The 13,447-nt window shown below is 37.2% G+C and overlaps 2 protein-coding genes across 3 annotated transcripts in view; one reads left to right on the top strand and one right to left on the bottom strand.

The window, feature by feature from the left end:
* LOC123317056 (protein singed) overlaps positions 1–6,878 on the top strand; it is a 65,199-nt gene extending 58,321 nt beyond the window's left edge. For both annotated transcript variants that reach the window (XM_044903414.1, XM_044903413.1), the window contains exons 6-8: positions 1,218–1,374; positions 4,466–4,764; positions 5,790–6,878. In XM_044903414.1, the coding sequence (XP_044759349.1) occupies positions 1,218–1,374; positions 4,466–4,764; positions 5,790–5,992 (659 nt within the window). In that variant the 3' untranslated portion in view covers positions 5,993–6,878. The remainder of the gene's footprint in view (positions 1–1,217; positions 1,375–4,465; positions 4,765–5,789) is intronic.
* A 2,618-nt stretch (positions 6,879–9,496) lies between these two features.
* Positions 9,497–12,018, bottom strand: LOC123317154. The gene is made up of 3 exons (XM_044903543.1): positions 11,659–12,018; positions 10,975–11,248; positions 9,497–9,741 (listed from the first exon to the last, which is right to left on the bottom strand). Exons 1-3 carry the CDS (start codon positions 11,841–11,843, stop codon positions 9,601–9,603), a joined length of 600 nt encoding a protein of 199 aa, XP_044759478.1. The 5' UTR covers positions 11,844–12,018; the 3' UTR covers positions 9,497–9,600.
* Between the last annotated feature and the right edge of the window lie 1,429 nt (positions 12,019–13,447).

The following is a 13,447-nucleotide window of genomic DNA, read 5'->3' as shown; positions in this document are numbered from 1 at the left end:
CCCTTGCACGCCTTTGGTCAACATTCAAACATTTGGGGATCCATTTTGCAGCAATTTTTCTCATGTCCAAATTGACGTGAACCATATGATGAACGCGTTTGTATGAAATATTCAGCTTCAGATATCCGTTTTAGCCCAATTCGACGGTCTGATAAAATAATGTCATGAACTGCATCGATATTTTCGGGGACTTACACAGAAATTGGCCTTCCCGATCGGTCATCATCTTCAATGGAAAATTTACCTCTTTTGAAGCTTGCAGTCCAATTTTTCACGGTCGCATACGAAATACACCAAGGGTATTAAGCAAATCTTCGTAAATCTGCTTACCTCTTAACCCTTTTAAATACTTGATGATGGCTTGATACTCCAATTTTTCGATTTTCACAATTTCGGTGGACATCTTCTTTCTTTAATTTATTGCTTAACTCTGGTGTACTTTTTTGACCTCAACTACACACTGACCCTTCTTATGAGTTATTGTTCGTTGCTATGGTAACGCCATATTTTTTTTACGCATGGAACTGGTCTAGGCTAACTAGACATCAATACATCCTCGTATGTAAAACAAGGAGACTCCTTGATTGAAGGAAACAAAGGAACAAATGTTTTGTCCGTGAAACGTACCAGATTAACCGACAGGAGCATTGGCCTGTTCGAACCAAAGCTCGCGATTCTTAGAACCACTTCGACTCGGCTTTCCGTCTGGTGCAACATTCGTTCAATGTACAAGGTGTCCCAACTCCAATACACTCCATAACTTGTCTAATAGTAGAATAATTGTTCATATTCCATCTAGTGGTACGTGAATCTGCCTACAATTGAGAATAGGTTCAAAAACTCATCAACAGAATTGGTCTGTCTAAATTATTACCCAAAAATTGCTGAGGATGTCACGATTACTTTGATGTTCGGACAGTCTTACCAATAATAGGTGAAAATAGTAAAACTATGACCACGAATAATTTCTCAAGCAATTTTTATAGCGTGTCTGTTTATTGTTTACCTCCCTTTTACGATCCTTTTTTAAATTCCCCTGAAAATGTTATTCAAATAGTCTCTCTCCAACCAATAATATAAAAATTTTGGACTTATAAATTGTATTCGCCTTAATGTCTTCTAGACTTAACTCTATCTCATTTTCCCTGCTTCTACTATTTCTAGTATGTATCTAGAATTGTTTCCTCGTCAACTGAATGTACTAATTTTTATTTCAGGTGTGGATGTGACTGCCAACCAAGATGAAATTTCCGATCATGAAACATTCCAACTGGAATTCGACTGGAGTGTGAAGAGATGGTACATCAGAACTATGCAGGATAGATATTGGACACTTGAAGCAGGTGGAGGAATTCAAGCTGCAGGAGACAAAAGGTAAAGGAACCTGTTTTCGAAATCGAAGGAGCAAATATTTGAAATAACTGTTTCTACGACTGAGGACATGAAATCGATTCATGAATTTTTCGATCCAAAAACTCAATTCGTAATATAGGGTATTTGTTTATTTATTGATAATTTAGTAGAAAGAAGAAGAACGTTTTCACGTGTAGATGAATTAGATTACGATTTATTTTCTCCAGCCAACTGTCTAACCTGGTCTTTAATCGATTGCATGCTTCTTTTATTCGGTTTTCTAACCAAATTCTGTAGGAGAATATTGGTAGGTCGAGTAGGTTGTATACAAGGTGGCTAAATGAGAACCAAAGCCATTTTCAGAAACTGAAACTGGAAAACGCTCAAAGTTGAGATTGGAAATCCCTTTTACAACAGTCACAATGTGTTAGGAAAATTGTAAGAGCTCTTCGAAAAAATCGACAGGTGCTAAAAATTGACACTGTTTCATTCACAGTTGGAGACACTGTATATCATGCCTAATTCTGACCATGTAATTCGACTTGTTACGAAAATTAATCACCAAGGTCCTGTCTTATATTATATGCCATATGGTCTCCAGACGAAGTACCGGTGGAGTGTGTCATACAACTTCTTCAATTTAATGAGTTTTTTGGCAGTAGATGCTTCGCTGGATATTCTTATATCCGCTGACCCGGAATTTGAATCGCTTAATTAGATAAACTTTTATTTATTAATTTTCTTCGATGTTTAGTTTCAGACTATTTTTTTATGTTCAGTTGTCAAATTCAAATATAATTATTACAGAACACTAGAAAAAACTCTTCTTGCAGTCCAATAACCTTGAACTGGACATAAATACCCTACCGAAGGGCTTTCCATATACTGGGTAAATATGGTAAACGAAAAAAGTGTTTTTTTTTTTACCTCAAGAATCTACTGTTAAAATATTTGTATGAGTCAAAGACTCACCCGCAGTGTACCTACATCTTGAAAGACCAAAACGTTGCATACTTTCACATTAATTACTGATGCTCTTTCGTACTGACCAATTTTTGTAAATCAGTATTACAAGTATCCGAATAATATTCTCCGAAACATCATACTTGATCTGCCTCCCCTACACCTACATGTGAGGAAATGTAGCCTGCCAGAAGCAATAAGAATATCCCTTAACGGGAATCTACCCGGAAACTGGGTTGGACATATGAGGATATTGACTCAACTGGACTCAAACCTCTTGGCAAAACCATCGGATGTTATCCCAATCATTTTCAATGCTGACCGTCCTAGTGCTAAGTTTCTTGAATCGTTTGCACAAAAAGTCATCCACGTGGTTTACTGATGGATCAAAATCTGTAGGGGGCACCTGCTGTAACGTGGTTACCTCGGAGAAACTTATCTGGAGCTCCAGCTATTCTTTTCACTAGGAAGAATAGCAAACCTATCAGAGTAGCTGCTAGTCGGAGACAGAGTTCGCTGTTATCTAGGGTGGTAACGATAACGAAGTAGTCAAAATCAAATTATCAGTTTATTCACACCTTCGGAAACTGATTATATATACAACGGAAATATGTGTAGGTATGAAATATGAGCGAATCGATCAGCAAACATACATTCGGGAAATTGGATCCGATCACGAGCACTTTGTAAAGTTTATACCAGGTACAGTGAAAAATCAAAGGTTGTTCAATAAAATGCGCCAACCAGAACTGACGAAATGGATACTAAGGATGACCTCGCGAAGTGAAATGACTTGCTATGCGGAATCGGGATGTAATTAATTGTATTTCTCCAGAAATGAAAAGAAACACAACCAGGGCGGATCTATTCGAGACTTTTATTCGCTACCCCAAGGGATACGCTCCATGACTGATAGCGAAGAAAAGGTCTATTTTTAGCGCAACTACGGGATTTCACTGACGACGAGCGGTTTCTCTTATTCTCTACCCCAAGGGCTTACGCACCATGACTGATAGAAAAGAAGAGATTTTTATCTCAACACTTATGACGCGGGAACGCGAACAGGGGGGTTGACGGGACTTTCTCTTCACTACCCCAAGGCTTACGCACCATGACTGATAGCGAAGGGAAAAGTCAGACTCGCGAAACAGGGTAAAGTACGGCACAAGATAACAGAAAACGATACAGTATAGCAGTGTCAAAGAAGTAACCGGTGTAGGTCTAATAAAGAAACTGAACTGTATAGACGGGGACCTACCTCCTTTATTTCAGGCACTCGCGGAAAACAAACTAAAACTAAAAATTAATTCCTAAGAGCACTAACCCTCGCAACACAAAATTATTTCTAAATTCGTTGAACGGCTTGTCGTGCACACAAAGCAGAATCGCAGAGAAAAGAACTAAGAGAGTCAAATGACAAAAGAGTAAAAAAGACTAAGAGTAAAAGAGGCCGTCGCGGAGTAAAATCTGCTTTTATAGCAAATCCCCTGTGTTAAACACAGATAAACGGTTTTTTTACATTTACTCTGCCTATCGGAATGAATGTACTGAATATTTGAGAATTCAATATTTTCAAAGGCGGGAATGTGAAATGAAAGGAATGCACTAAAATGAACTCCAATTTTCTCAGAAAACTGGAATTCATTACACTGCATTGTCGTATATGGACCTAAATTGAGATTCTCTAAAGCCCTGGGAAGTGAACCCTCTATTTTATAGACCGAGACACTGGCTGTTAAAATGTGTGTCTTAAAATGAACCTCAAAGGTGCGCATATGGGAGTGCCGTAATACGATCTGGTTCAAATAATAATAATAATTCTCCTGTATCTTACAAAGGGGTACTTTTGATTAAGCGCTCTCGTGTTCAAAGATAGACTAGGACTTATTATCACCTATGTTTATTTATGTTGAACGTAACACCGTAACACTTCTACGGAGAAGACTGTCCTCTGGCAGATATAGGATCTGATTTGATTAGCTTTCTGGGGACAAGTTATTGAGGAGCTCAAACAGTATTCAGTCTCCAGCATTATCAGATTCCTAAGAAGAATACGATTAGATGTACATATGTACCTTATATAAAGCTTATTGTGCCTGGCAGTTCAACCAGCACGTCAACATTTTGTAATCTGTACCTCTTCTCGTAGGTCTTCAAATGCACTTTTCGATCTCGTCTGGCAGGGCGACGGATCTGTGGCCTTCCGAGCCAACAATGGCCGTTACATCATCACCAAGAGGTCCGGTCACCTTTACGCAACTTCAGAGGCGGTGGATGAGAACTGTAAATACTTCTTCTACCTAGTCAACAGGCCCATTCTGGTGCTCAAGTGTGAGCAGGGATTCGTAGGCTACAAATCCTCCAACAATCCCAAACTGGAATGCAACAAGGCCACCTACGAGACCATCCAAGTCGAAAGGGCCGAGAAGGGAGTCATATACTTCAAAGGTGAGTGTAGAGAAATAGCTATTTGTTATAGTTGTGGATGTTTGGGTAAAATTTTCTCGTTCAAAGCAATTTTTGCGTTGGCCAGCAATGGCGAGACATTCTGTCATAAGGTGATCTAGAGTTGTATCCTCCTCCCAACAGAATCTGCACTCTTCAGTTGCTGCTAGACCCTGAGATGTTTCCTGAGGCAAGAATACTCTGTAAGGAACCCAATGAAGAGGAATAGCTTATCCTTACTAAGATCCAGATACTCTTAGATCTCACAGTGTTTAATTTTCCAAGGAACTGTTTGGAGTGTAACAATCTCGGAAGATTCCTCCAGGGTGATTCATTTTCTGGGTTTTTCTTCTCCTGATACTCTTTCTTTTGGGTATATTTACCTATATGTACTTCGAATCGGTTCCAGACCAATAAAAGAGGTTTATGCTCTTCTTCGTTTGGTTGTTCTGAATTAACCAAAAACTTCTGCCAAACGATGGTCGTATATTGAGTGGTAAAATGGTCTTTTGATTACTTTAAACTTCTGTTGCTACCAAGTGTCCGAAAGAGGTTCATGAGAAGAAAAAACCGAAAGAGAATTACTCTAGTGTTAGAGGAATCTTCCGAGACTGGAACATTCAAAAACCTTACAAAAGAAGTATCTGGATCTTAGTGAGGATATGCTACACTTCCTCCAGGGCATTGCCGCCTCAGGAAGCACCTAATGAGAAGGGGTCCAGCAAAAACTAGAGTGTGGGAAGGAGGATGAAGCTCCAGATTACCTGGTGACACAATTCCTGGCCATTGCTAGCTAACGCAATGCCTTGGGCAAGAAGGTAATCACCTGGTAATGGCCTGAAGCCATCCCAGTTCATTGAAACTGGAGTTGTAGATGGGCAGCTCTGATGGGGATCACAATAGATCTTAAGGTCGCATTACAACGCAACCCTCTTTAAAATCTATAAGTGTCCAAACATCACGTTTCATATCTTGAGATTGTCTCGTATCTATCCATAATTCTCTATTCATTTTATTGTTCATTCCAGGACAAAACAACAAATACTGGCATGCCGACAGCGAAGGTGTTGTGGCCGATTCCGACACCCCAGAAGGTTTCTATTTGGAATTGCGTGAACCAACTAGATTAGCAATAAAAAACACCAACGGAAGTTACTTGACCGCCGGCAAAAACGGTGGTTTCCGCTTAGGCGACACTTCCATCGAAAATTCAACTATGTGGGAATATTAGGTTGTGAAAAAGTCCCATTTTTAATTATTAAGTTTTTCAATTATTGTGCATTTAAAGATTTTGATATATTGAAGATTTAATTGTGAATTATATTTATTTTAATGTATTTATTTATTGAAGTCCGATATGCAACTCTTCTTGTGATTGTTCTCGAAATTTTTCCCAGGTTAATTTCGAATTGTTCATTTCCATAGTGTTGTTAGTGTGTTTTTATCGTATCTTATCGATACAAAACGCTCATTGTATTATAGATATATGATATCTGGTACTGTTGTGAATAAAAGCTGGGTTACATTACCTTCACGGATTATGAAAGTCTATGTAAACTGCCAAATTTAATCTAAACCCAATCATATTTTCTGTAATTTTACAACGTAACCAAATACTTGAAATTTAATGATAAGCCTCTTATACATTATACTTATATATTTTGCATTATATACATATATTTGTATTTTAGTATTTAAGGAGGAAAATGATTTTAGAGAATCAATGTTTTTCTACTGTTACTGGGAAGCGAATACATATGGATTTTTTAACGCCAATAATGTCTAGATTTAGATTCTAATGTAAATCTTCCGTCATTCCACCGGCATATAAACCGTCGATTCATCGAGTGTAAATATTCCTAAACAGTAACTAGTAATACGACATTATGTTAGTTATTATAATCATAGCTAGTTATGACCGCCAGATGTAATGCATTTACAAGTACTTATGGAAATTGGAAAACATGTTTGTATCCTGAATTTTCTATCACATATCTTGATATCCTAGTTGTTGGCATAGTTTTTCATTTTTATATGGATATTTAGCTCCTACTGAACAAAGTTATTTATTGCGATTATTTCATATGTGTAGCTTTGTGAATAAAAACACAATAAAAGCATGACGTTTCATTTATTACCTGAAATAATCTTTTTTTTCTATAATATATGCGATTTTTTCAGTCTAATTACCGCTGAGAATGTGATGCTATAATAATCTCTGTCTAAAGAAAACGCTCAGACTGTGATGCTATAAATTCCTCACAGTCTAAGGAACGCTTAGACTGTAATGCTAAGAACTTCACAGTCTAAGAAACGCTTAGCTTAGACTGTGATACTAACAATCTCACGGTCTAAGAACCGCCGAGACTATGATCTTATACAACTTCACATTCTAAGGAACGCTTAGACTGTGATGCTATAACAACCTCACAGTCTAAGAAACGCTTAGTATCTGATGCTATACAACCTCGCCCTCTAGGAAACGCTTAGCTTGGACTGTGATGCTATAACAACCCCACAGTCTAGGAAACGCTTCGCTTAGACTATGATACTTTAACAACCTCACGGTCTAAGAACCGATGAGACTGTGAAGCTATGACAACTTCATATTCTAAGGAATAAGGAACGCTTAGACTGTGATGTTATAACAACCTCACACTCTAAGAAACGCTTAGTATGTGATGCTAAAACAACTTCACATTCTAAGCAACGCTCAGACTGTGATGCTATAACAACCTCACAGTCTAAGAAACACTTAGTAGGTGATGCTATACAACCTCACCCTCTAGGTAACGCTTAGCTTAGACTGTGATGCTATAACAACTTCACAGTCTTAGGAATACTTAGAATGTGATGCTATAGCAGCTTCATCGTATAAGGAACGCTTAGACTGGGATACTATAACAACCCCACAGTCTAAGAAACGCTTAGCTTAGACTGTGATACTTTTACAACCTCACGGTCTAAGAACCGATGAGACTGTGATGCTATGACAACTTCACATTTTAAGGAATAAGGAACGCTTAGACTGTGACTCTATTACAACCTCACAGTCTCAGGAACGCTTAGTATGTGATGCTATACAACTTCACCTTCTTAAGAACTCTTACAATGTGATGCTATATAACCTCACAGTCTAAGAACCGCTAAGACTGTGACGCTGAACAACTTCTTCAGAGTCTAAGGGACGCTTAGACTGTGATCTCACCGTCTAAGGAACACTTAGTTCCTTAGAATCTAGAATGTGAAGTGTGGGGTGTGCATTCTAAGCGACTGTCTCGCCTTTAACTTTGTAATCTGTGCTTAGTGTGGTTCTTCGGAGCTTCCAAATTCATATTTTATACAGGGGACACCCGAAAAGTTCCGTTATTTAAAGTAACTCTGAGTATTATACAAAACTGGTATCGCCACCTACCAGTATTTTGCTGAACTAAATTGTATAATCAAACTGCAGTTATACAGGTGACATCAAAAAACGTTTTACCATATTTAGATACAGAAGGATAAATCAAATATTTTATGTAGACAAGCTTTTAGCAGCTATAAAAAGCAGCTATGAAATTAAATAAACAAAAGGGTCGCCTAAGCGGGCGCATCGCAAGAATGAAATATTAATGGAAACAACAATTCCGAAGGAATTGTCGTTCCAATAATGTGAGTTAGTCATGAACTATCATAGGAAATCCCAGAGAAGTCGAAAAATTCAAGTGCAACTGTAGACCGGTTTCGGGATCATTTTCCCTCGTCAGTACAGTATAGCACTGAATTTCTCGATCGGAGGATGGTGGTCTTATGCGATCTTGGGACGCCGCTTTGAGATATCTCATCACGATACGCCACCTGTCACGCAAAGACTGAACCAAACCTCACTTTCTCTGCAGACTCCTACAACAGTTCCATGGCTCCCAAGTTCATGATAGTTCATGACTAAAGCTACATTCACAATCAATTCACGGGCCGAAGTGCACTTCGGCACGAAAGCTTAGCAGATGGCGTTCTCCGTTACCATTCACAATGAAATTCAAAACAAAATTTCTTGCAAGTTGCAAACTATCACTTCGGCAAGGAATTTCGTGCCGGCTATAGATGATGCTGATGCTTATGTTTTGATCAGTTACATTTTTGATTCATTTGAGTATTTGGTTCCAAGATTATTGCGAATGGTAAATTTCGTGCCGAAGTGCACTTCGGCCCGCGAATTGATTGTGAATGCAGCTTCACTCACATTATTGGAACGACAATTCCTTCGGAATTGTTGTTTCCATTAATATTTCAGCTATGAAATTGCCTAGTGGCAGTGATTTAGAAATAATTTATAAGAATTAGTACGAATTTTGAATACACCGGTTGGGTTCTTCAATGAACGGAATCTGCTCGCTGATCTGGCTTATATTTATGGGCATGCAGATTTTATGAAGGAAACAATTCGATAATTTTTTCTTTACTTTCATTTCACATAGAGGCCTTCAAATAGGGTTGAAAGAATTTATTTTTTTGAGGGAATTTCATAAAAGACAACAACTTGATAATTTTTTTCCTGAAAATTATGCGATAATAATACCTTCACAGTCTTATTACCGGTAGGACTGTGATGCTACAACAAACTTTCATGTCTTAACGTTAGTCTCCAAAAAACTAACCCAATAAACATGGATAAGCCAAAGAGAGCCATGCAAAGAGAGGGCAACATTTTATCCAAAGAATAGGCACAAGATATTTTAATGAAGAAATAACCATATTCTTTTTTTTTATTCATTTCCAACACTCTATAATACTAACACTGCTTGGAAAAAAATTCGAATAATACTTAAAAAGATCGATAACAGAATTCAGGAAGCGTCAGTACTGGAAGAAAGTACCATCGGCATCTTGTCTTGAGTATCCTGCATTCGTTTGTGGGGCATGATGAGAAGAGTTCATCAATTTTATATTCATAGGATGTTTGTTGCTGGTGGTGCCTCCAATCAATACGGGATGGGACTGTGAAAGGGAAATGAATCATCATTTTATCAAAAGTCATTAAAATTTACTCATTACGCAGTGGCGTCCATCGCTTTAACGAGTAGATGAATAACGAAACGTATACAGGGTGAGCCTTTGACTCGCACAAATATTTCAACAGTAGATTCTTGAGGTCAAAAGAAACACTTTTTTCCTTTACCATTTTTTCCGTATCGGCTCGGTATAAAAGATACAGGCTGTTAAATAACCATACGAAAATGTTATTTTTAGTTCCATCTCACAAATCGAATGAAGTGAATTTTGGAATATAGTTTTTCGTTTATGTGATTAATCTTTTTCGAATACAAGATATATCACCCACGTCTTCCGGTTTTCTCATTATGACCATAACATACCATAAAAATAGCAAAAATTCTAAGAACCCAACTCTTGAAAGTGAGGTGAACGTTATCTAACGAATATTTGAACGTTTTGTAAAATAAAAGTATTCTTCATATTTTCTCGCATAATGCGCTGTTTTCGAGTAATTTGATGTTTAAAAATAAAAACTACTTGTGATATTCGGAAAATTGGGTACTTTGGCTGAATGCAACTTTGCTTGAAAGATGCATAGATGTCTAATGTTACAGATTTAGCTAGTTATTCTGAAGGGAATTTTGTTTTTCTAGGGGTGGCATAGATCATTATGAAAATTTAAAATGGCTATATCTTTTTATCAGGGTCGAATCGAAAAAAATGATATAGGAAAAAAGTGTTACTTTTAACCTCCGGAATCTACTGTTGAAATATCTGTACGAGTCAAAGAAAAACATTAACACATAATATTCATATCTATTTTGTGGAAGGTCAATTTTATTACAAAATACGAAACTCTTCCACTTCTTATCGTCATCTCTTACTTCTTGCTTATGAATAGAAGGATTTCCTTTTAATTTATAAATACGAACTCAAATTGGATGTCCCTAGTAGGACACAAGTTGACCAAAGAATAAGTATTGGATCGCATTTAGCAGAGAATTCAGTACTCTACTGTTTTTTTTTTTTCATTAGATGATCAGTGATCAGACCAAAGACTACAAGAACACTCTTCCTATAGCGTAGGTTTGGCCATACAAACTTAAGCCGAGAAACCTAGGATACTCTTACTGGGTTAATCTTACAATGATTGAGCCATCAGACTATCAGACTGAACAATAGTGAAACCCCAAACTGTGAGCAATCGTCACGGGACTAGAACAAACATCAACTCACCTCGTGGTATTTGTATGGTATGCATTCAGGCTTTTCCACGTATCCGTCTACGCTGCCAGCTGTAAGGAATTTTCCGGAAGTTGCCTTGGCGGCAAAGACATCTTGTAGCTGTTGCTGAGGGTGGATGTCAATGGTGTTACGTAGCCTGCGAAAGGTGTCGTCACCCATGGTCTCTGCTTGCAGAAGTGGGTCGATGGGGTCGATGAAAGAATGTTCATTGTGAAGGTAGCTGGACGCAAGGATGTAGTCTAGGTCATCGCGAGGAATGAGATCTCTGAAAAAAAATCAAGTGGAAGAATGCATTGTCTCAGAAACATTCTACCCACGCTATAAGGCTGTCACAAAATTCATAGAAGCTGCAAAAGATCTGTACCTATATAAAGTTCGTATTTTTTTAACGTACCATAACTGCCTTCTCCAAAACAGTGGAGCACAGCAGGGGTATAACCATACTGGTTAGTAAAACCGATCATATTTGAAAAAAATACGCGGCGCGCAGACAAATAGAAAGTTTTTCGAACTGGATTTTCCTCCATTTATCTTTATCACATTTTCTTCTTATCGTATAATAGGTATTTGATTTCAAATGTTATTAAGGCCAGTAATTCTTAAATTCTTATGGGATGAAGAAATAAGTTAACATAAATGAACAAAATAAAAATGAACAAATAGTTTTTCACTTACGGGTTAGGTTTGTAGTAAACACTCTTCCTAGCACTAGCAAGTGTCTGATGGTTGAACAGTCGATCAGAAGCCCTCAATTTCCTGTGCCACAAATCCCCTTGCAGCCTGCATGGGGAGGGAGGGCTGTAACTACCCTCCTTGAAAATATAGGGAATGCAACTTTTATTCCTCCTTCTGAGCACCATCCTGACTGGCTGGTCAAATCAAATTTCCTTCCTTTATCAATAGTGGATGTTGTAACATGAAACCCATTCGAAACTATACTATAAATTTGGGCAAACGATGTCTTATCACGACATTCTTGCAATTAAGATGTCTCGCATGACATTATGATATGAAATCTGGGTTTCCATGGTTTCCTTACCGATACTGGTAATAATTCAGATGAAAATAATATACCTAATGTTTTGTGTATCGATTTCCATTTTATTCAGTGCCCGATTGTACCTACCCCTTTCAATTCGGACGGCTATTTTACTCTTTCATTGAACACCGTTTATACAGGGTGACTTTTAGCATTTCGTCTGATATTTGTGCGGTTCTCATTCAAATACCTTATTGTAACGTTATACAGGGTGGTCCAGATCGTAACCAAGAAATTTTAACCATGCACGTATTCTACATCAAAAATAAGCCCTAGTTTGTCATATAAACATATGTCGAGAAATGTTTCCTCTCTGAGATACGGGGTGTTAAAATTATAGAAAAAAAATGTTTTTTATTAATAACTTTGAAATATTTTGTTGAAATTTGAGAAATAGGTTTTGAGCGTCAAGGAGCACTTTTTGCATAATATCATTTCTTTTTTATTCTACCAGTGGCGTCCGTACTGCAGCGTGACTGAATATTTTCAGATAAAAAAATGATACGCCACTGGTTTTTCCGACAATAAAAATTACTATTTAAATCCTTATTTAATTTGGAGCAAATTCGGTTTTTTTACTTTTTGCTGTACGAGGTACCGTTTCCGGTTAAAAAAATAAAACACATTCTCATGCTTGAAGAAATAATAATAAGACTATTTTTGCTATATCAAATTTTGGCGATTTCTTCATGCTTGAGAATTTGTTTTATTTTTTTAACCGTGCCTCGTACAGCAAAAAGTCAAGAGACCGAATTTGCTCTAAATTAAATAAGGATTCAACTGGTAATTTTTATTGTCAGAAGAACCAGTGGCGTATCATTTTTTAATCTGAAAATATTCAGTCTCGCTGCAGTCCAGACGCCACTGGTAGAATAGAAAAGAAATGGTATTATGCAAAAAGTGCTCCTTGACGCTCAAAACCTATTTCTCAAATTTCATTAAAATATTTCAAGCAGTGTGAAAGTTATTAATAAAAAACATTTTTTTTTCTATAATTTTAACACCCCGTATCTCGGAGAGGAAACATTTCTCGACATATGTTTATATGACAAACTAGGGCTTATTTTTTATGTAGAATACGTGGTTAAAATTTCTTGGTTACGATCTGGACCACCCTGTATATTCATCTTAAGGATAAAAAATATTTTCACAACATTACTTTGTTTTTATTGGTTTTCCAGAGCAAATTTCCATGAAATAGCCATTTTTTGCGACAATTTAAAATGGCTATATTTTTTTATGAGGGCCGAATCGGAAAAAATGATATTGAAAAAAAGTGTTTCTTTTGACATCAAGAATCTCCTTTTAAAATATTTTTACGGGTCAAAGACTCGCCTTGTACAAAAACCCTCGGACACGTCGATTTTTTTATTCCAGAGGGAAAACTTCAAAGATAAAATTCAAAACCGTATTGCTTCAACCCTT

Source organism: Coccinella septempunctata, chromosome 7 (assembly GCF_907165205.1).
Source record: "Coccinella septempunctata chromosome 7, icCocSept1.1, whole genome shotgun sequence".
Taxonomy (NCBI): domain Eukaryota; kingdom Metazoa; phylum Arthropoda; class Insecta; order Coleoptera; family Coccinellidae; genus Coccinella; species Coccinella septempunctata.
The sequence above is the reverse complement of the archived record's forward strand: the minus strand, read 5'-3'. Positions and strand labels throughout refer to the sequence as shown.

Bases quoted from the DNA above. Each gene is read 5' to 3' on its own strand.
- LOC123317154 (XM_044903543.1), bottom strand. From the start codon at position 11,843: ATGGTGCTCAGAAGGAGGAATAAAAGTTGCATTCCCTATATTTTCAAG. The intron at 11,249-11,658 runs GTAAGTGAAAAA...ATTTTTTTTCAG, and splicing joins GTTTACTACAAACCTAACCC to AGATCTCATTCCTCGCGATG. The intron at 9,742-10,974 runs GTGAGTTGATGT...TCCCTTTCACAG, and splicing joins TACCATACAAATACCACGAG to TCCCATCCCGTATTGATTGG.